The sequence below is a fragment of the Artemia sp. Qi Xiang Cuo genome, chromosome 7, assembly GCF_049724085.1.
Source record: "Artemia sp. Qi Xiang Cuo chromosome 7, ASM4972408v1, whole genome shotgun sequence".
Taxonomy (NCBI): Eukaryota; Metazoa; Arthropoda; class Branchiopoda; order Anostraca; family Artemiidae; genus Artemia; species Artemia sp. Qi Xiang Cuo.
The window spans coordinates 8,656,929-8,678,607 of record NC_142800.1 but is presented as its reverse complement, the minus strand read 5'-3'; the positions used below and the strand labels follow the sequence as shown (position 1 = coordinate 8,678,607).

The window sequence follows — 21,679 nt, the reverse complement described above, 5'->3', positions numbered from 1 at the left end:
TTCTAACACTCTTCCCCACCCTACCATATTGGGCGTATAGCCCTTTCATCACCCCCTCTTCTCACAAATTTGGTTTGTACAGGGATGTTCCACTCAAGTTAAAATGGTCACCTCAATATTTTTTATCTATATTATTAGGAGAAAGAAGGGGGCCCATAAGACATCCCCACACCTTCTGTTACCAACCTCCCAGCAAAAATGTAGGCATGTTGTGTCTTGTCTGATCTGAAATCACGCAAACAATGCTTGATTGGTATGATGTTTGAATAAAATTAGGTCAGAGGCCTTTATAGATTTCTCACACCTTCTATTGCCGTTATTCTAAACAATGTTAGGTATGCTGCATCTTTTTGAACCAGAATAATGCAAGAATTTTTAATGTACATGACTTGAGGACCAAATTGGAAAAGCCCCCCCGCCCAATGATTCCCTATCTTCAGTGTGGTACCCCTTTTTTGAACCAGAATAATGGAAAATGTTAATTGTGTATTATTTTCAGGCTGTAAATGACATTCAATTTTTTTTACCTAAGAAAATCTTTATAATTTTGGATAAAAGAAGAAAAATATCCTGAAAAGGGTGAGGGGAAGTCTTGATGAAAGTTGGACTACCATATTCAATGTGTCTGAAATATTTATTAAAAGTTTCCAAGCCTTTAAATGTAAAATGCAAGACTATGCATTTGTCACGAGAAGGATCGCCATGGATGCTTTTTTATTGTCCGTCTTTTCTTCTTAAAATTTTTTAGAGTTTTTATCAATCAAGTGGTCTAAGAATCTTGGCAAAGATAAGATTCGAATGAAAATTCCAAGTTCTAGTTCTCTATTCCAGCAACGAAAGAGATCATGCCACAAGAAAGTTTCATTTTCTGTGGAACAAAACACAGAAGCACAAAACACAGAACAAGTACACAAACCTGTTTTGTGCTGCGGAACAACAATTTCCTCATAATAGATGAACAGTGCTAAAAAAATAAATATCTGAGATATCCAGTGGGCTTAGAACTTTAGTAAGAAAAAGAACGGGAAGTAATATCTTTAATATCTAAAACGACTACAAAAAGTTAAATTATTCAAACGAAGATAATTATTGCTTAAATGAAACGAAATATTACAAAAAGCGGGTAAGAAAACATAATTTTGGTGAAGAAGGTCTTACGATCTTTAAAAGGAAAAACAATTACATCGTGCAGCCCGAAAGTTCTGGCCTATCACACACTTGTAGTGCAGCGTTGTACCAGAGATCATGTGGACAAAGCTAAAAGAAAAAAAAAAACTGTAAAATAAAAAAAAACAAACAAAAAAACATGGCTTATCAAGAATCCCTAGTACTCTTTGAATAAGAAAATTCAAGAAAATCTTTTCAATTCTGAAAAGTTGGAATCTACCCTTTCTTGACCGAAGCCAATTTCAATAATCAGAAAAAAAAATTTTGAATAGTGGATGGGTTTTGGTTCTGACTAATTTCTTACAAACATTATTAGACAGTTTAAAGGTGCACGTTTCTATTACCCAGACTTCTCAAGTTTTATTTTAGACAAATCAGGGTTTTTTCCAAGGTCAGGATAAAACTCTAAGTATAGGAATCTTCCCCTTCTTTACCCAGGCCAATTTTATTGATCAGAAAATAATTTTAAATTGTGGATGGGTTCTTGTTCTGATTAATTTCTTACAAACATTATTATACAATTTAAATGTGCACGGTTCTATTACCCCGACTCCTAAAAACTTTCATTTTTTGGAAAAATCAGGGTTTTATCCAAGGCCGGGCCAAATTTTCCTTTCGCTCAATATGGAAGCGCCTTGTCACCTCGACTTTTAGTTCTTTTTATTAATGACATTATTGAATTTTTAGAAAAAAAAGGGCTCCAACAGTAAGATTAGGTAATAAAGACTTCTCAGTTCTGTTGTTTGCGAATGACACTGCTCTAGTGGCGAATTCAGCACAAGATTTACAAAAGCTACTGGATTTAACAGAAGATTAAATAAAAAAAAGTTTTTTCAACTGAAAGTAAGGGGCAACATTAAAACTTAAAATTTTAAGTTTTAAAATTTTAAAATTTTAAAAATTTTATTGTGTATATGAGGGGGGTTGCCCCCTCCTCAACACTTCACTCTTCAGCTAAAGTTTTTTGGCACTTTAAAAAAAGTTACTTATTGGGGCAAAATTTAAACTCCAGCGCAGAGAGCAAGGTGTTGAGGAGGGGGGGCAATCCCTCTCGTATACATAATAATTTCTTTTCTTTTTGAGTTTTAATGTTGCTCCTTACTTTCAGTTGAAAAAACTTGTTTTTTTCAGGTTTAATTTCTGATCGTTTTTTAAATAACACCAGGATATCTGGCTGCACTTTCACGCAAAAATCCCCCTCCCCACGGAAATATCTACACCCTTAACATCTGCACGAGTAAAATTGAATCAGCAAAGAGAAAGCAAGACACATAAAGAAATTTCGTATAGGAATTCTGGCAAATTTCTTCAGTATAAAATTTCCCATGATAAGTTCACCCTATGAAATCTTCCCTTTCCCTAAAAAATTTTACCCTTGAGCCCCCTTCCCCAGCAGAAAATTTGTCCTCCCCTCCCCACCCGAAAAATGTATCCATACTCCCCAATAACAAATACTATACGTAATCAATGGGCAGATTTTATAATTTAAAGACGTTTCCCCACCCCTCGATCCCCCTACGATCACCACTGAAAAAAAAAATAAAAAAAAATAAACACGCATCCTTGATCTTTCTTCTGGCAAAAACTAAAAAAAAAACACACTTTGCAGATAGGAGCTTGAAACCATTACAGAGGGGTTCTTTGATACGATGAGTCTGATGTTGTGATTTTCAGTAAAGATCTATGACTTTCAGGGGGTGCTTCCCCCTTTTTTCGAGAATTTGGCAAATCTTCTCTGGCTCATAACTTTTGATGGGTAAAACAAAACACAATAAAACTTATATATTTGAAGTCAGCATAAAAATCCGATTCTTTTGATATTTTTATTGGTTATAAAATATCGTTTTTTAGAGTTTCGGCTGCTCTTGAGCCGGGTCGTCCCTGATTATCTAAAGATCATCTATCAAACAGTTCGTGGTAATGAACTGTAAGTAAGGAGCGACCCGGCTAAATGGTAACCTAAACTCTAGAAAACGGGTTTTTGATACAAATAGATACATCAATAGAATCAGAATTCAATGCTGAATTCAAATATATAATTTTCATCAAGTTTAGTCCTATACATCAAAAGTTATGCGCCTGAGAAAACTTGGCTGATTTTCGAAAAAAGGGGGAAAGACCCCCTTAAAGTTATAGAACCTTAATGATAATCACACCATCATATTAAGCGTACCAGAGAACCCTAATGTAGAGGTTTCAAGTTCCTATCTACAAAAATGTGGAATTTTGCATTTTTTGCCAGAAGAAAGATCACGGATGCGAGTTTATTTGTTTTTTTTTGTTTTTTTTTTGTTTTTTTTTCCCAGGGGTGTTCGTATCGATCCAGTGGTCCTAGAATATCGTTGGAGGACTCATTGGAACGGAAATTAAAAGTTCTAGTGCCCTTTTTAAGTGACCAAAAAAATGGAGGGCAACTAGGCCCCCTCCCACGCTCATTTTTTCCCCAAAGTCAATGTCCTTTAGGATGACTGAATCCCCCGAAGTCCCCGGGGGGGGGGGGAAGGGCTGAAAGTTATGAACTTTACCCAAAGTTAACGTATAGTTTTGGTTATTAAGAAGTATACAGACGTTTTCAGGGGGAATTTTTTCTGGTAGTAAGGGGATGGGTGGGTCGGGGGTTAAATGGGAAGATCTTTTCATGAATGAAGTTTTCATGGGGGAAGGGACATTGCTATGAAGGGGGCGCACGATTTCCCAGCATTATTTTAAAAAAAGATCAGAAATTAAATAAAAAAAAAGTTTTTCAACTGAAAATAAGGAGTAACATCAAAACTTAAAACGAACTGAAAATATTATGTGTATGATTGGGTTCACCCCCTAGTCAATGCCTCACTCTTTAAGCCAAAGATTTTTTAGTACTTTCATAAGAGCTAATCATTCTAAATAACGGCCTTTGTGATTAAGCGGTCGTTTTTAAAGAATTGGAACAAAATTCGAACTTAAGCTTAAAGAGCGAGGTATTGACTAGGGGCGAGCCCCCTAATATACGTATTAAAAATCTATAAACATAGAAGTTCGTTACGTAAGTTAATTCGTAAGTTACGTATATTTATTACTAATAAAAACGTTCGTAAATAAAATTAAACAAGTTTCGAGAAAGCCATTTAACCAAATAAAAGTAAAATTAAAATACAAATTTTGTTTTAATTATTCATGTACGGTGAGCCAAAATCAAAACCTGCATTAATTCAAAAACTTACAAAAATTAAATAAAAAAAAACAAGTTTTTTTAGCTGAAAGTAAGGAACGACGTTAAAACTTAAAATGAACAGAAATTATTCCGTATATGAAAGGAGCTGTCCCCTCCTCAACGCCTCGCTCATTACGCTAAACTTTGACTTTCTCACAACTTTTGTTTTTTTAAACAATAAAAAACTTTAGCGTAAAGAGCGAGGCGTTGAAGAGGGGACAGCCCCTTTCATATACGGAATAATTTCTGTTCGTTTTAAGTTTTAACATCGTTCCCTACTTTCAGTTAAAAAAACTTGTTTTTTTTTTTATTTAATTGATTATCTAAAGATGAAGTGCCTTAAGGTAAATGTTCAGAAATCAAAAGTGGTTATATTTAACAAAAGGAATGATGAAATTTAGATGTTGTGGATGCAGCTTAGAGCTAATTGCCTTCCAATTTGCGCAAGATTTAAAAGATATTCAAAAGAAAGATGTTCCAATGAAGATAAATATACTTCAGCGCTTAGTAGAGTTAAAGAGGATTATTTGGTGGATTGCTTGAGCCGGCGCCAGGGGCTCTCTACGATAAGGGAAGGGATATTTGGAAACAAATTATTTCATACTTCCGGGTGTCTTAAATAGTACGCTGCCTCAGTTTGTTTCTAAAACAGCGAGGTATCTGGAAATTACGGTAACTAAAAAAAAAAAAAAAATCCTAGTATAAAGTAAATGTAATGTTTCATTTAAGTGTTTTTTCAAAGTGGTAATTGTTTTTTTTTCATTGACCTTATTGTCAAATATTAATTACTATTATTAGGTTAATGTAGTGTTTCATTTTGGTGTTTTATGATGATCGCTGATCAAAGTTTCTGTTATTTGTGCCTTTTATTTATGTTGTTTTACTGTGTTCACGGCCGTATATTTGGCTTTAAAATACACTTATCTTTCTATCTATCTATCTATATTAAATTTATTTTCAATATCGTGACCCCCTTTGTCGCTTCCACCAGACCAAGCTCTAAGGCGGTTGATTGTTGCCCATTCTTACCATAACAAGGTTTTTTTAATACTGAAAATACGGAACAATATTAGAACAAAAAAAAAACAGAAATTATTCCGTATATGAAGGGCTGCCCCCTCCTCAATAACTTACTCTTTATGCTAAAGCTTTTAGCGCTTTCAAAAAAGCTTCCCATTCTAATTAAACTGCCCCTGTGTTTCAGTAGCTGTTCTTCAAACAGTCAAACCTAAGTATAAAGAGCAAGGTTTTGAGGAGAGGGCAACCCTTCATATATGAAATAATTTATGTTCGTTTTTAGTTTTAATGTTGTTCCCTTCTTTCATTTAAAAAAAAAACTTTGTTCTTTATATAATTTCTGTTCGTTTTTCAAATAATGCAGTTAAATCTGGCTCAGCCTCTATGAAATATACCCCACCCCTCACGGAAAATTCTTCCGTGAAAATCTCATCCAACGTAAAATACAACCGCCTCACCCCGTCAAGTTTCCTCCAGACAGCTCCATCATCGCTGAAATCCCCCCTCCCAGTAAAATTTCTTGCGAACGATTCCGCCTGAAAAATTATCTTTAGCATACTTTCATTTGAAAAAGATTTTAATCTCCAATCGGTTTCTCGATCACTCCGGAAGTGCCCCCTTCTGTGGAATTTGTTTTTCTGGAAATCGAAAAACGCGGAAAATAGCCCACGGATATTTCCTCCTGAACATCTCCACGTTCACAATTGAGTTGGCAAAGATAATCTAAGATACTTAAAAAGAATTTCTTATAGGATTTCTGTCAAATCCCCTCAGCGTAAAATTTTCACAGGGAAATTTACCCCCCCCCCACTGGAAATTTCCATCCCCAAGAAAGATTATCCCCATGGAAATTCCCAAGCATAAAATACCCCCCCCCCCTCCCAAAAAATGTCTGTAAACTTCCCAATAGCAAATACTATACGTAAACAATGGGCAACTTTAATAAATTACAGGCCTCTTCCCATGGATTGTGGGGGTCTTTTTAGCTCTAAGTACATAGTTATTTGATCTTTCAACTATACTGAACAATTTGGCTATCTCAAAATTTTGATCAGATAACTTTGGGGTAAAATGGGTGTGAGAGGGGGCCATTTGCCCTTTTATCTTTTTTGTCAGTTAAAAAGGACACTAGAACTTTTAGTTTCCCTTCTATTGTGCCCTCCCCCGATCTCTAGGACAGTTATTTCAATAAAATCATCCCTGGGGAAAAAACAACAAATAAACATGCATCCGTGATCTGTAAAAAAAAATGCATATAGATCTCGCAAAAATAGCAAAATACCACATTTTTTTTTATATAAGAGTTTGAAACTTCTACAGTAGGGTTCTCAGGTATGCTGAATATCATGGTGTGATTTTCATCAAGATTCAATAGACTTTAGGGGGTATTTTCTCCTATTTTTTTAGATCAGGCAAATTTTATCAGGCTCGTAACTTTTGATGGGTAACACTAAAATTGATGAATTTTATTTATTTGGAATACGCATAATAAGCTAATTCTTTTGATGCATCTATTGATATTGAAATGATGGATCTATTGATATCTTTTGTAGAGTTTCGGTTACTATTGACCCGAGTCGCTCCTTACTTACAGTTCGTTACCGCGAACTATTGGACAAATTTGAACGAATGTGCTTATTCGACGTCTAAAACTGTTTTATAAAAGTCATTTTTTTTAAATTTCAATCCTGAAAAAGACTTTCAATAAGTATTTAAATTAATATTGGACTTTAAAATCGTGTCCTTGAACAAAATACTGTAGCATACTTTTTGGAATTGTTTTTTTAAACTTTGGGAGATAAATTGTCAGAATATTTATTATTTATAAAGTGCCAAGGATACAAAAAAAAATTATTAGTTATTACAAACAAAAAACAAAAAAAATTGCACCGATCTTATGTCCTGTTGTACCTGAAAACTGCAATTTTCTAAGATTTTTCTTCTAGTTCGTTCGAATTTTCAAATAACTAGTGCGGTTCAACATTTTTTCAGTGTTGCAAAGTTAAGCAGTAAGAGCTAAGCAAAATTAATTAGTTAAAATTGAGAACGCTTTTCTGACCGTATAACCTCATATATCAACAATCTATTGATGCCTAAGGATAACTGCACTTTCAAAGCTGCATTTTCGTATTTTTTTATTATTTTTTTTTTATTTGGCATCCACAACTTTGGAAAACTGCATAAAGGCACATGGAGGGATTTCATCAAGAATTGCGATTCTGATTTTTGTAATTTTGGAACACATGTAATAGTTGGATAAGTTTCCATTAAACGATTTTAAGACTAAGATTCAATTTTCACAGTCCTTAGAACGTTAGTGGAAATTCTCACTTTTCATCTGCATTAGTTTATATTTGCTTTGATATATTGTTCTAAGTTCTGGTGTGCAAAGTAAAACTATCTAGAGAAATTGAATATTTTCCTTAGGTTCTTTGTTTTTACAACTTTCAAGAAAAATGGAAGAAAAAAGATTATTTTAAAGTTCATTTACTATCTCTAGACCGAGGGCGTATCCAGAATGAAGGGGCCAACGGGATTGAGCCATCTACCCTCGAAATATTTCTTTGACTTGTAAATTGGTCGTAAAAAGGCAGGTAAAAAGACTATTTCTCCTAAACAAAAAAAAAAGAAACATATTTATTCTACTTGAAAATTTTTCTTAAGAGTGTAAGTGATCTCTCTTCAAACAAATGATGTTTGAGTAATCTTTACCCCTTCAACCAGGTTTTGGGTATAGCCCTGCTCTGAACTTTTAATCTGCACTAGTATAATTTTACTTTACTGCTTAATCTATATTACGATATACACAGTTAAAAACTGAAGAGGAATTATCCAGAAAAATTTGAAAGTTTTCATTCAATTATTTTATAATCATTTTGTTTTCGATTTCACGTACAATAGAAGGAATGAAAATTTTTTTTTTTTTTTAAGTAAATGAGACTTTTTGTCTTTCTACAGACATTAGTTTTAATATTCATTGAAACAATTATGTAAATATTAGAAGATAATTATTAGTATATTTATTATTTTTGACTAAGGTCCAGTTTTAGAAGATGAATCATTAGAATTTGAATTTTTTTAAATTAAACTATTAATTATTAAAAATGAATTTGAATTATAATTGCAACTGAACCATTAATGATATTATCTGAATTCAGATTATTAACAATTTAAATGTAATTACCTGTAGTACGGGTGTGCCCCGATCACATTTATAAAACAATGTACAGTCAGATTCATGTGGAAGGTGGAATGCATAAGGACCATCTACTTCAGGGCATTCACTGCCAGCAGGTTTTTCTGTTGTTGGACCTTCAGTTTGAGCATCAGTTGTAGCCATTGTTGTTGTTTCTGCTTCTGTTTCTGCTTCAGTGGTAGGCATTTCTGTAGTTTCAGCTTCAGTTGTGGTAACAACTGGGACCTCAGTTGTAATTTCAATTTGTTCTTCTGTGGTGGTAGGCTCCTCAGGATTGTTACCACACTCTGATATGAAAAAAGCTTTGGTTAAAAGAATTTTGACTAAAAACCATTGAATTTAAAGGGGTCTTTCCCTGAGGAAATCAATCCACAATATCGAGGGATTCGAGACACAAATGCTACGCACAGACTATTTCATTACAGCTGAAAGTTTGAGCAGGTCCACTGCTACGTCAAATTAAATGACATTAAAGTTTGGCTTGAAGGCCACAATTTTTGCGGAGAAATATATGTCTCTCTTAGGGTTCAAAATACCGTATAAAAACATACACACACAAAAAAACGTGCCTAAAAAACAGCTCAAAATAAGTTTTTTCTTCAGGCTTGTTGCGCCTGCCCTTTAAATCTCCGGTGCTTTTTTCTTCCTCTCTTTTTTTCATTCCTAAGAGAATGTAAAAGGAACTCCTACATTCAGAGTATACGAAATGAAATTGTAGTTGACTCACTTTTTTTTAATTTAAAAGATGATTCCATAATTTAAGCTAAAAGGTTTTCCCGAAATATTTATAAGAAGGTCTTCAGAATGGGAGGGGTGATTGTAAGACAAATATTTTGTTGGTCCCCTCTTCATCTATTCTTTTTCTGTTCCTTGAAAAAAAAAATCCAGGTAAACAAAAATGTTTTATGGTTTTTTTTTTTATCTTTTTTTATGAAAAGATGATAGCACAAATTATGTTTAAAAATGTGCATTCTCAAAATTTTCAGAATTATATCAAAATTTTCAGAACTTGGGGGGGGGGAGTAATTGAAGACAATACATTTTGCTTGCCCATTCTTTGTCTATTTGGTTCCTGTTTCTTGAAGAAACTTCAGCTATGTCGTTACATTACATGGTAGACGGCTAAACTTTTTTTCATGGGAGCAATAACACATGTATTTTATTTTACAACTATAAGACAACCGATAGTTTATGTAACATCAACTCTATCCTCCTAATACTTCTGATAAAAGAAACAACCCAATTTAAAACAAAGTTTTAAATAGGGTTAAGCTGATATATTAGAAATACACTGTTTCTAACAAAGTTTATATAATTATATAAACTGTGGTTTCTAATAACAGAAAACAGAGGCCAAATTCTAGCAAGTTTTCAAAATCATTGTTAACAGAATAAACAACTTTTTGGCATTTCACGTTCGTCGGGGAAAGTTTTAAATCTTATAACCCACCAAACACTTTAGCCGTTCCTGTTCCTAACGTCCCAACTAACCTTTATTTTTGAGGTCCTCTGAAAGAAATTTACCACATTTAATATGAAGATTTTTCTTTTAGTTTTTTTTTTTTTAAATGGGTTTCCAGAAATGCTGAGTGCGCATGGGTTTTAGTTGCTTTTTCTTTTATAAGCAACATCATTGGGATTTGTTTGTTATGGATTGAATTCTATTTTTCTGTTCAATTTTTTACTGGAGAGTCTCAATTTTTTATTGAGATATAGTTCAGCACTAAAATGTATATTTTTTATCTTATATCAAATAGGCAGCAAGTAATTGTTCTCAAACATATACTAAAAATTGTGCTCAAACATGCACATAGATAAAATGTATGTGGATTCAAGTCTTCACGTCTCAATTGAAAAACTCCTGATCCTAAATTCAAGTTTACATCAACACATTTTTAGGCAATAATGGGTTAAATGTAAAATAATAGGGTTAATTTTGGTCACTTCATGTTCACCAAAATAGTTTCAGCTAAAAGCTTCAGTTTTTTCAAATTCAAGGAGAAGTTTTCCCCACATGCCCACCAGTATGAAGAAAAGTGAAAGTGATTACTTTTGCTCACTGTTTTGCATAAGTCTGCTTTTTTCATTGTCATTGTCTTAGCGTAATACTTTATATTACGCTAAGTAATCTTCTTATGTTATGTTTTATATGCTATGTTATGTTTTATATTATGTTTGATCTTTTTATGTTTTATGTTATGATTATATTCACGTTAAAGACTTTAAATTGCCTTATGTCAAAAAAAGAAATTTTCGGAACGTAAGCACTCCTGAGCTTCAGTTAGAATTTTATATTACGCAAGTTTATGGTTTAATTTTGAAAAGTGAACAATAGCAGCAACGAAATTAAATTTCTAAATAAGCAATTGGTAAATTAAAACTAAAATAATTGACTTCCTTTAAAGCCTTTCACACTTGATGGGAGCTTGAATTACTATCTTCAATCCCCTGTTGTTGTTTTTTTTTTAAAGTAATTTGCAGATGATGATTCTAATAATTTTATGGTTTTTTGTTCGATTAGCGGTGAAGGACATGTTTAAGCACGAAATATTACACTTCACGTAATTGAAGTTGACAAATCAGCATAGAATAATAAGTAAGTATTGTGAAAGCTATTTGACAAAAAATTGAAAAAGTTTGAAAGAAATAACTCATATCAAACACTTTTAATGACTAATTTCCTAAAAATAACAAAATATAAATAAGAAGTAAGTACCTCCTTCAACGTTTTGACGATAGTTGCAGACATTGAGTGTGTTGTCAAATACGAGGTCACCTGGGCAAGTATGAACTATGGCAAATCCATTAGAGCATTGAATGAATTTACTGCAATCTCCAGGATAGGAAAAATAAACAGACCATCCGGTCACACTATCTACTTCTGGACATACGTTGGTTTTTCTAAGATCCTTGCCATGCACAATTGTAGCCAAAGCGACACATAGTACAAACGCTTGATTCATTTCCTAAAAGAAAAAATATAAGCCTCTTCAGAACTGTAATTAGGTAGGAAAACAAAAAATTGCATCTTGAACTAAGGGCTGTCTACTCCTCGTTACCTAGTTCAAACCTCAGACTATCACGTGTTCCACCAACTTAGCACTCTTCCAGTACACATAGGCCCACCTCCGCGATGCTAAGGTTTCTTACACCATTCAAAACACATTTCAGCTTCATGTATAAGTTGCCAAATGGTGGCTTTGATCGTTGAAAGTGGGCATTGACTGCGGTAACTAGCCTGGCACAATTAAAAACACGAAAAATTAAGAAATTAAAAGAAAATAATGACAATTAAAACGCAAATTATATTGAAAAGAGAATATTCAATAGTGATTTTATAAATTAAAAGGTATAAAGTATATACATTGCCGTACCACCATGAAACTACCTCTTTTTGTATAAGAAACATATTAAAAGCTTACAATTTCCACTTGAATAAACCCTCCTTCAGTGTTCTGTGACCGCTAGTTTGACATGACTTCCCCTAAATAAAAAACAACAACAACAAATAAACTTATATATGTGACCCATACTTCCCGAGAAAATACAGTCTCTTTGTTTCTATAGATAGGGGCTTGAAAACTCTACTCTTGCAGTTCTCAGATGTGCTGGTTTCAAAGGTAGCGCCAGTCAAGATTAATTTTCATTTTGGGGAAGTTTATCCCCTTTTTTGATCTGTTTAAATTTTCTTATACTAATAATTTTGGATCTGCAATTTTAAATTTTAATAATTTTACATATTTGAAATCTCAAGAAATCAGATGCTTTTAATATATATATATTGTTATTCAAGTTCTTATTTTAAAGTTTTGGTTATTATTGGCCTAGGGTTTTCTTTATAAAAAAATTAATTCATTTAGTTCCATATTTGATCTGTTCATTAGTTCAAACCCTTTGATCTTCTTTTGTTCCAGAATTTACCCACCAAAAGGAAACAAGGTCTATGCCTAGTGAAAATACATCAAAGTCTAATGCAAGGTTTCTTAAGAGTTAAGTGTGCCCTTTGGTGGCAACGTCCTTAAATTGCAAACTATTTCTAAAAGGAGAACCTAAAACTACTTACGTTTTTGTTATATGGACTACTAGTAATTATAATTATTACTGTTAGTTACATTAAAAACGAAGCTGTATATATTTGGGTGATTCTTATCTGAATTGCTGTAATTACTGCGTATTAAATCAAGAATAAATAACGCACGCAACGTTTTCTTGCAGTCACCATAATTTGTTTTTTTCTTAAGACTTACTCAATGATTAGATTAAAGGATTTATGGATTTCCACCTACGACTATCCAAGGGTCATTTTGATGGCTGTGAATTTCTTGAAATTTCTTTTATCGGTCATTAGATAGAAAAATTGTTCAAATTTTTTGTTAGCTTTTCATTACAGGTAACGTTTTTTTCTATTTATTGTTTTTTTCTAATGTTGATGACTTATGCTCATAAGTCATATTTGTTCAGAAAAATTGTTTAGCTTTCAATAGTAAAGTTTTCTCTTAGTCAATTGGGCATTCATTCTTATTTTTTTGAACACACGAATTTTTCTTACTAAGACATAGTTCCTCCAACGTCAGCAGCAACAGCAGACCTTCACACTGGTGATCTTGGCCCGAAGTTCATAACTTCGTGAGAGATGACCACAGAACACTTGCTTCATTTTCAAGGGAACAGCTAAATGTTTTTCGTACTCTTTCGATCTTCCTCTTGGCCAAGATGAGGCCAACACCGAACACCGTAGGGGAATCAATAATATACTAGTTGAAGTTTCGATCAAGGGGTTGGACAGCATAATCTAAAATATAAAACATTAGTGCTAATCTATCTACTTTTTGGATGACGAAACTAACAGTTACCTTTAATAATTACAATAAATGTTTTAGTGTTATTTTTACCGTGACTAACAGTTTGTAGCTCGGTAAGAGGGTGAAATAAAATACATTAATTTTTATGGTATGGAAAAACAGTAACAAAGTTGTTAACAGTAACAGTAAAAGTAAACATTAAACAGTAACAGTAAACAAAAACAGTAACAGTAACAATAAAAACAGTAAAAAAGTTGATCTGGTGATTGGTAAATTTCCTTTAATTTTGCAGAACAATTATTCTTTTCTAGCCTATCGGACTACAAATACAAGAAATAGATTCAACCAAATCATAAGTCTGTAAAAACATTCTTAAACAGTAAATTCATAAATAATTGTAAAATTTAACCTTGGTTGTAAAATATGGCAATGAAAAGAACCTGATTTTCAACTGTTGAGAAATATGGAACGACAAATGTTTTGAATATTCAGTCTCTGGGTTGGATTTGCTTCTTTTTTTTTATTTATATGTCTCTGCTGTATTCTCTCTAATTCAAGCTTGCTCAATATCCCTTTTGTTGAAAAGAAAACAAGTAAAAAAAATTATCATTGATACGGTTATAGTAATAAAAACAATGAAGTTGTGTGTCACTTTTTATTGTTGAAAGTTTTTTTTCAAAATTGAAGTTACAAGACATTAACATATTTTGTTAAGCAAGGATAAACCTTGACACCTGTCACATGAAAATCCAGCCACTTTCCACAAAAAGACTTTATTTCAGCCTACCAAACTGTGAAAAAAAGAAGGTGTGAACAAATATGCTTCTTGACGTTGATTACAAATACATAATCAGAATTTCAGAGTTAGAAAGAAATTCAAAATCAAAGACCTTGATAGTTTAACAGCTTCGTTATGATTTACTCTACCGTTTTTAAAGTTTTAGCATTTCACCGCGAAGTAAATCATTTTGGAGTGGTTTAAGAGATTATTTGCCTTTTAAGTTACAGGCAAGTCAGCGAAAAACAGTTTTTGAGCTCATTTTCTGGTGCCATGAATTGATACTCTACTGCCTTGCTTTTTATTCCAGTATTGGGTTCCAAATGGCCCAGGATCTGATGGATATAATATTAAAGGCAATCAGAGACTCAAAATTTTTGGCCCATTTTTAGGAATCATAATTTTTTTTTCTTTGGATCTATCCAGACCGAATATATTTAAAGTCTTAGCAACTTATTTCGGTCTAAAATAATCAAAAACATTCTAGGCGTATATTTTGATAGCCCCATTTCAGAGAACCATTTTTGTTCAAGGATTTCGATATAAGTTTCATAAGTATATGATTAGTATATGATTCATAAGTATATGATTCATAAGTATATTTTTCATAAGTATATGATTCATGCATGATTCATAAGTATATGATTTTTGGTCCCATTTTGAAGATCCTGCGTCCCAAGCATGAAATTGATTGTGTATTAGGGCCTCATTAGCCCAGAGACTTGAGCAGGTAACTCAAACCAAATAAAATTTAATAGTCTTTTGTCAGTTTTCCATTGACTATGAATCTTCACCTCCCCTTTAACGAATTTGTGGTTCTAAACTGATAGCAGGGTAAACTATTTTTTTCTTTATTTTTATTTTTTATTTTTGCTCATTGGGGTTCTATTTGACGGAGTATGTTAGAATGTCAGTTTCAAGCCGCTCGAGCAAAAGGTATATTTTTTTTCATTTATTTAGCGCATTGTTGTCTCCATAGTTGAAGAATTAACAAATATGATTTCAAGCTGATCGGCCAATTTTTCAGCCAATCTTTAAGGGGCTCCCTGCTCCAGCTTGGTCTTTTTTACGTTGTAATTACTTGCTCAGGGGACTTTTGGATGCAAGCTACAATATAAAATATAAAAAGATTTTACAGTCTGTTTTTAAGCTCCCCCCACCCAAACCCCCATCTCCTCCTCCCCAAAAATAGAGATTCTTCCAGATTTCTCAAAGGTTGAAGCTGACCGAACAAAACAGGTGTAGATTTTATTTATGGCGCCGTTTAAATGTGAATCAATGTTCTTTTTTTTGTGGTGCAGTCACCTAAGCCGAAGGGATTAAGGATGTAAGTTTCAAGATGACCTCAAAATGTTTTACGGTCATTTTTGACGACTAGTCCCTCTGCCTTAATTTTTAGTACACTAGGGTCTGCTTAGCCCAGAAGTTTCAAACTGATGAAAGACAAAAAGTATTTGAACATCTTCCAAGCCTTACAAAAACATTCAAATAGACCTTAAAATTCTGATGTCCTCTCGTCTCAGATAACACTCTCTGATAGCTTCAACTCCATCTGACAGTTCCGTTTTAAAGTAGAACCAATATTTTTTTTTCTCTTTGTCAAGGTCATCTTGACCTAGTTAGTTAATACGAGTTTTAAACTGAAATTTTTTTATTGACTTTAAAGCCCCATTTTCATGATTCCTTTTACCCCTATGTAAATTTCTTAGCTTATTAATTTCCCATTAGCTCAGGGACTCACGGTTGCAAACTTTGAATTGATAAAAGAAAGAAAAATCTTTGGTCGACGTTTGGGCCTTTTACCATCTTAGCCATCTTCCATAAAAATGTGAGTTACTTTTGGTCAAAGGGTCAATCCCTTACATTTTCAGATCAATCAGCCAACAAAGAAAAAACATCCTCGACTTTTTCCTACTAGAATCTATCTATATCTATATGGTCATTGGTTTACATGGGGCTTGTCATCCCTTGAAACGTATTTATCAATAACTCCCTTATCCAGGACTTAAAGATGCAATTTTAAAATCAGAAAAAGACAAAAAATATTTTGACCAAAATTATCGCCATTTTCTACCTCATCTACCTATGAACAGGACATTTTTTTTTATAATTTATGGCTCTTCTCTGAGGAGCTCTATGGGTCTTGCCACCCTTGGAGGCCTATATATTTAAGCCCCGAGTATTCTGACAAACTGGAACTCTCAAAAGTTTAATCAGATGCAATGGAAAGTATAGGTGAAACAAGGGTACTAGAGAGGAATTATTTCCTTTCCTTTTCTTTGGGTAACCAGTAGTGACACCAGAATGTTGGAGTTCCTTCTGCAATTTAGTTCTAGTCTATCACCCATAAAAGCTTTATCAAATTTATATTATTTGTAAATCCACTTTACAAAAATAAAAAAAATTACTTGTCAAAAAAATTTGCCGAAAAACATGTGGACATTCGCCGAAAACATGAGGAATAGGACCTTCCTTTATCCCTTGACATTAACCATTGACCCTGGGGAAACTTTACTAAAAAATTCTTGGGCCCATCACCATACAAAGGTCTTCCAACGCCCTCATGAATTCTTAGCTGGGGTCATATGTTGAAAACTGTCAATTATTTCTTCTTCTTTGTATTAAAATTAAATAAAAAAAACAAGTTTTTTTAACTGAAAGTAAGGAACGACGTTAAAACTTAAAACGAACAGAAATTATTCCGTATATGAAGGGGGCTGTCCCCTCCTCAACGCCTCGCTCTTTACGCTAAAGTTTTTTTATTGTTTAAAAAAATAGAGTTGTGAGAAAGTCAAACTTTAGCGTAAAGAGCGAGGCGTTGAGGAGGGGACAGCCCCTTCATATACGGAATAATTTCTGTTCGTTTTAAGTTTTAACGTCGTTCCTTACTTTCAGTTAAAAAACTTGTTTTTTTTATTTAATTTTTGAACGTTTTTGAATTAATGCAGGTTTTGATTTTGGCTCACCGTACATGAATAATTAAAACAAAATTTGCATATTATATTTGGTTAAATGGCTTTCTCGAAACTTGTTTAATTTTATTTACGAACGTTTTTATTAGTAATAAATATACGTAACTTAGAATTAACTTACGTAACGAACTTCTATATTCATAAATTTTTAACACGTATATTAGGGGGTTCGCCCCATAGTCAATACCCTGCTCTTTAAACTATAGTTCGAATTTTTTTCCAGTTCTTTAAAAATGACCTCTTAATCACAATCAGTTGATCAGTTGAAAAACTTTTTTTTTTTGATTTAATTCCTGTTCTTTTTCTTTAATAATGCTGGGAAATCCGGCGCCCCCTTCATAGCAATGTCCCTTCCCCCATGTAAACTTCCTTCATGGAAAGATCCTTCCATATAGCCCCCGACCCTCTCCTTCCCCCACCTACCAGAAAAAATCTCCTCTGAAAAAGTCTGTATACTTCCCAATAACCAATACTATATGTTAACATTGAGTAAAGTTCATAACTTTCAGCCCTCCCCCTGGGGACTTTGGGGGATCAAGTCATCCTAAAAGAAATTTTTATCATATTTTCGACCATGCTGAACAAAATGGCTATCTCAAAATTTTTATCGGGTGACTTTGGGAAAAAAATGAGCGTGGGAGGGGGCCTAGTTGCCCTCTATGTTTTTTGGTCACTTAAAAAGGGCACTAGAACTTTTAATTTCCGTTCCAATGAGCCCTCCCGCGGTATTCTAGGACCACTGGGTCGATACGATCACCCCTGGGAAAAAAAAAACAAAACTAAAAAAAAAACAACAAATAAACGCGCATCCGTGATCTTTCTTCTGGCAAAAAATGCAAAAATCCACATTTTTGTAGATAGGAGCTTGAAACCTCTATAGTAGGGTTCTCTGATACGCTGAATATGATGGTGTGATTTTCATTAAGGTTCTATAACTTTTAGGGGGTCTTTCCCCCTTTTTTTGAAAATCAGCCAAATTTTCTCAGGCGCGTAACTTTTGATGGGTAGCTCTAAACTTGATGAAAGTTATATATTTGAAATCAGCATTGAAATCTGATACTTTTGATATATCTATTGGTATCAAAAACCCGTTTTCTAGAGTTTCGGTTACCATTGAGCCGGGTCGCTCCTTACTTACAGTTCGTTACCACGAACTGTTTGAACATTTACACATCTTCCCACATGTCATCATAGGATTTAATCTTAAAAGAAAAAAAAATATCAGAGGCTTAGCCTTTTTTTTCTAGTTTTGTAATATTTATATTTTAAGTCTTAGGTAAACTTACGACACTTGCAAAGGATTTGAAAGTATTTGCGCTTGTTAAATCTCTTGGCATAATATTGAAGTGATTGGCCTCGAATTTCCTGAATAGTTTCTCATATTTACATAGGTTATGACTAGAAAACAATTTTTTTCTAATTAAAGACTTGATAAAAGTAAAATATAATTCATGATGAATGGCGGGACGAGGGGGATGACTTCAGCCTCGACTTTAGACACCATTAAGTACATTTCATAACATAATATTTAGAATGTTTAATTGTATTTATATTTTTTTTAAGAATCTCCTAATTTTTTAAATAGATTTCATGTAAAATTGTATATAATGCTTTGTGCGGTGCTTATTGGGTGTTTACATATATTCGAAGATGTGCAGTTAGACCCCGGCACCGTGCCGATAAGGGAAGACCGGTGGTGCGCCGCCGGCGTGATCAATGTTGACTGCAAATATTATTGTTTTCATCAGTCTTTCTCAAATCCCAGTTTGAATTTACAAAGATTCGGGTCTATTCACGAGTTAAGAACTTCGCAAGTCGCTGGCTGGACGCTGGTCTTCTTCGTTATTCATAAAGAGAAGTAGAAATATGGTAGAAACAAAATGGCTGTGGCGTTTCAGAACCCTTGCATAAAAGTTGAAATAGTAGATAATAGATTTGCCATGGCACTCAATAAGATCCAAGGAATATAATTAAAAGGAAGCCCACACAAACGCCAAATTAGGCCAGTAGCCTATGATAAATCCAAAAACACCTAAGACAATGAAAAAGTCCCAATGGGGGGCCCTGGGTCTATTAAAATATTTCTATGGTTTCCCAGGGAATTTAATATCATTTTCTTCCGTCTCCGCTTTAAATGAAAAAAATTTAGCATTTTGGCATCCCTGCTTTCAATAAAAAAAGGAAAAAATTGAGGTATTATCATTTAAAAATTATGGCCCCCTATCCCCCCGTATAGGTAATATAAATAATTTTTTTTATAAATCATATTTTTGGGGTCACTTCCGTTTCAATCTTCAATTCCCCAGCCTTGTATAGCTAACTTTTGTCTCAATAGAAGGTTTTTTGTTTTTTTTTGTGAGTGTGAGGGTAAAGATTTTTCAGACAGAAGATTGTATTTTCTTTAATCTATCAGGCGATTCATAATTGTGTATAACATGATTGGCTTGTAAAAATACGTCACAATCACAAAACTAGATTACTTATTTCTCTTTTTCTATTTGATTGTACCTCAAAGTCCTCTCCATTGTATCTGGAAGTTCCACCTTCATTTCTTTTGCTTTTTCAAACATTCAGTATTTGCTTGCCTTGTTCTATAGCCGGAATCCTATCACCTTCCTAACACTACTCTCTGTTTATATTCCCAATCGTTTCTGCCTTAATAAATTAATAAAATAAAAATTTACCCCAGTTAACTTGAAAGGAAGAAGAAAATTTCCGTCTGAGCAGTGATTGGTCTATGAAGATTGACACCCAAACTAAATTTGACTCCCGAAATTCGAATGGCATTGAATTTAAATTTATATGATTAAAAGGCTGGATAGAAAGTAACTAATGAAGGTTGGCAAACAAATAATTTGTAGATTTGCAGGAATCTAGAAACGATTTCCTTTTCACCGTGCAATTTCAAAAGATGCTATTAGCGAAGTGCCAGCAGATTTATGCATCTACCGCTTATAAACCGTACCAGCTTATGTCCACAATTTTATCGATTAAAACACAAAAAAGTGTTTCAAGTAGTTTCTCTTTTATTACAGTTTAAAAAACTTAAACACAAAAATTTGGAAACATTTTCCTAAATTAGGAAGAAAGCCCAAGAATCAAACAGTTCTTGGTAACGAACTGCAAGTAAGGAGCGATGCAGCTCAATAGTAACCAAAACTCAAAGAAACAGTATCTTGATAACAATAGATATATCAATAGAATCAAATTTTGATGCTTACTCAAAATACATAAAATTCATCAAATTAAATGGCACCCTTAAAAGTTATGAACCTGAGACAATTTGCCCAATTTTTGAAAAAGGGGGAAACACCCCCAAAATATTAATTGATCTTCATGGAAATCACTCTATCAGATTTAGTGTACCAGCGAACTCTACTGTCGAGGTTTCAAGCTCCTATGGACAAAAATGTGAAATTTTGCACTATTTGCCAGAAGAAAGATCACGGATGCGTGTTTATTTATTCATTTTTCCCCTCAAGGATGATCGTATTGAACCAATGATCGCAGAAGATTCTGAGAGGGTTAATTTGATTGGAAATCAAAATTTCAATGCCCTTTTTAAGTGACCAAAAATATTGAAGGGCAGCTAGCCTTCCTCCCACGCTCATTTTTTGACAGAGTCATCCGATCAAAATTTCAAGATAGCCATTTTGTTCAGCGTAGTAAAAAAGTCTCATAACTCTGTCTTTGAGGGTATCTTGACCCCCCAGAGTCCCCGGGGAAAGGGCTTCAAGTTATGAACTTTGTCCATTGTTCAGATATAGTATTTTATTATTGGGGAGTATACAGACGTTTTCAGGGGTTATTTTTCCAGTAGGGATCAGGGGATTTGCTTACGAGGGAGGATTTATCCATGGAGGAAATTTTCTTGGGGGAAGGAATTTTTCCATGGAGGGGGAGCCGGATTTCCCAGCATTATTTAAAAACAATTAAAAACTAAATAGAAAAATATTTTTTTCAACTAAAAATAAGGAGCAACATTAAAACTTAAAATGAACAGAAATTATTACTTGTATGAGGGGGGTAACCCCCTCGTCAATACCTCGCTCTTTACACTAAATTTTTTTTAGTATTTTAAAAGAGCTATTTATTCTAATTAAACGGCCTTTGTGATTCAGGAGTCATCCTTAAACTATTAGGACAAAATTTAGACACAAAAACGATTGAAAAGGTTATTCTAAAGTAGAAGGCCAGGCATTACCACGGAGCGAACAAGATTACTGCCAATCAGAGAGCTATAAGCTGATGAGAGCAAGACCACACCCTCTTTCTAGACCAATCACAGAGATAGAAATACTGCCGTGTGTTACATCACCAGACTCCCTGGAATTTACTTGCATTGAATTTACTTAGTTTCTGTTATGGCACAATTTCATCTGGTGAACATTCCATGATAACATATTATCATTAATTTCCAGGCAGGATGATGTGTAATTGATAAAGACATGAATTACGTTGAACTTATAGAGCTTCGATTGTGTAAGAAATCATGACAGAAAAATCAATAGGCTTCATGGGAATTTAAATGTATCAGTGCAGAGTTGCCAAAACAAA

The 21,679-nt window shown here is 33.6% G+C and overlaps 1 protein-coding gene across 1 annotated transcript; it reads right to left on the bottom strand.

Annotated features, from left to right (window-relative positions):
- Nucleotides 1-1,020: 1,020 nt before the first annotated feature.
- Nucleotides 1,021-12,742, bottom strand: LOC148949913 (peritrophin-1-like). Its single transcript, XM_089091368.1, has 4 exons — nt 12,634-12,742; nt 11,287-11,536; nt 8,559-8,857; nt 1,021-1,257 (listed from the first exon to the last, which is right to left on the bottom strand). The coding sequence occupies exons 2-4, from the start codon at nt 11,531-11,533 to the stop codon at nt 1,180-1,182; spliced, it is 624 nt and encodes a 207-aa protein (XP_088947494.1). The 5' UTR covers nt 11,534-11,536; nt 12,634-12,742; the 3' UTR covers nt 1,021-1,179.
- Nucleotides 12,743-21,679: the final 8,937 nt, after the last annotated feature.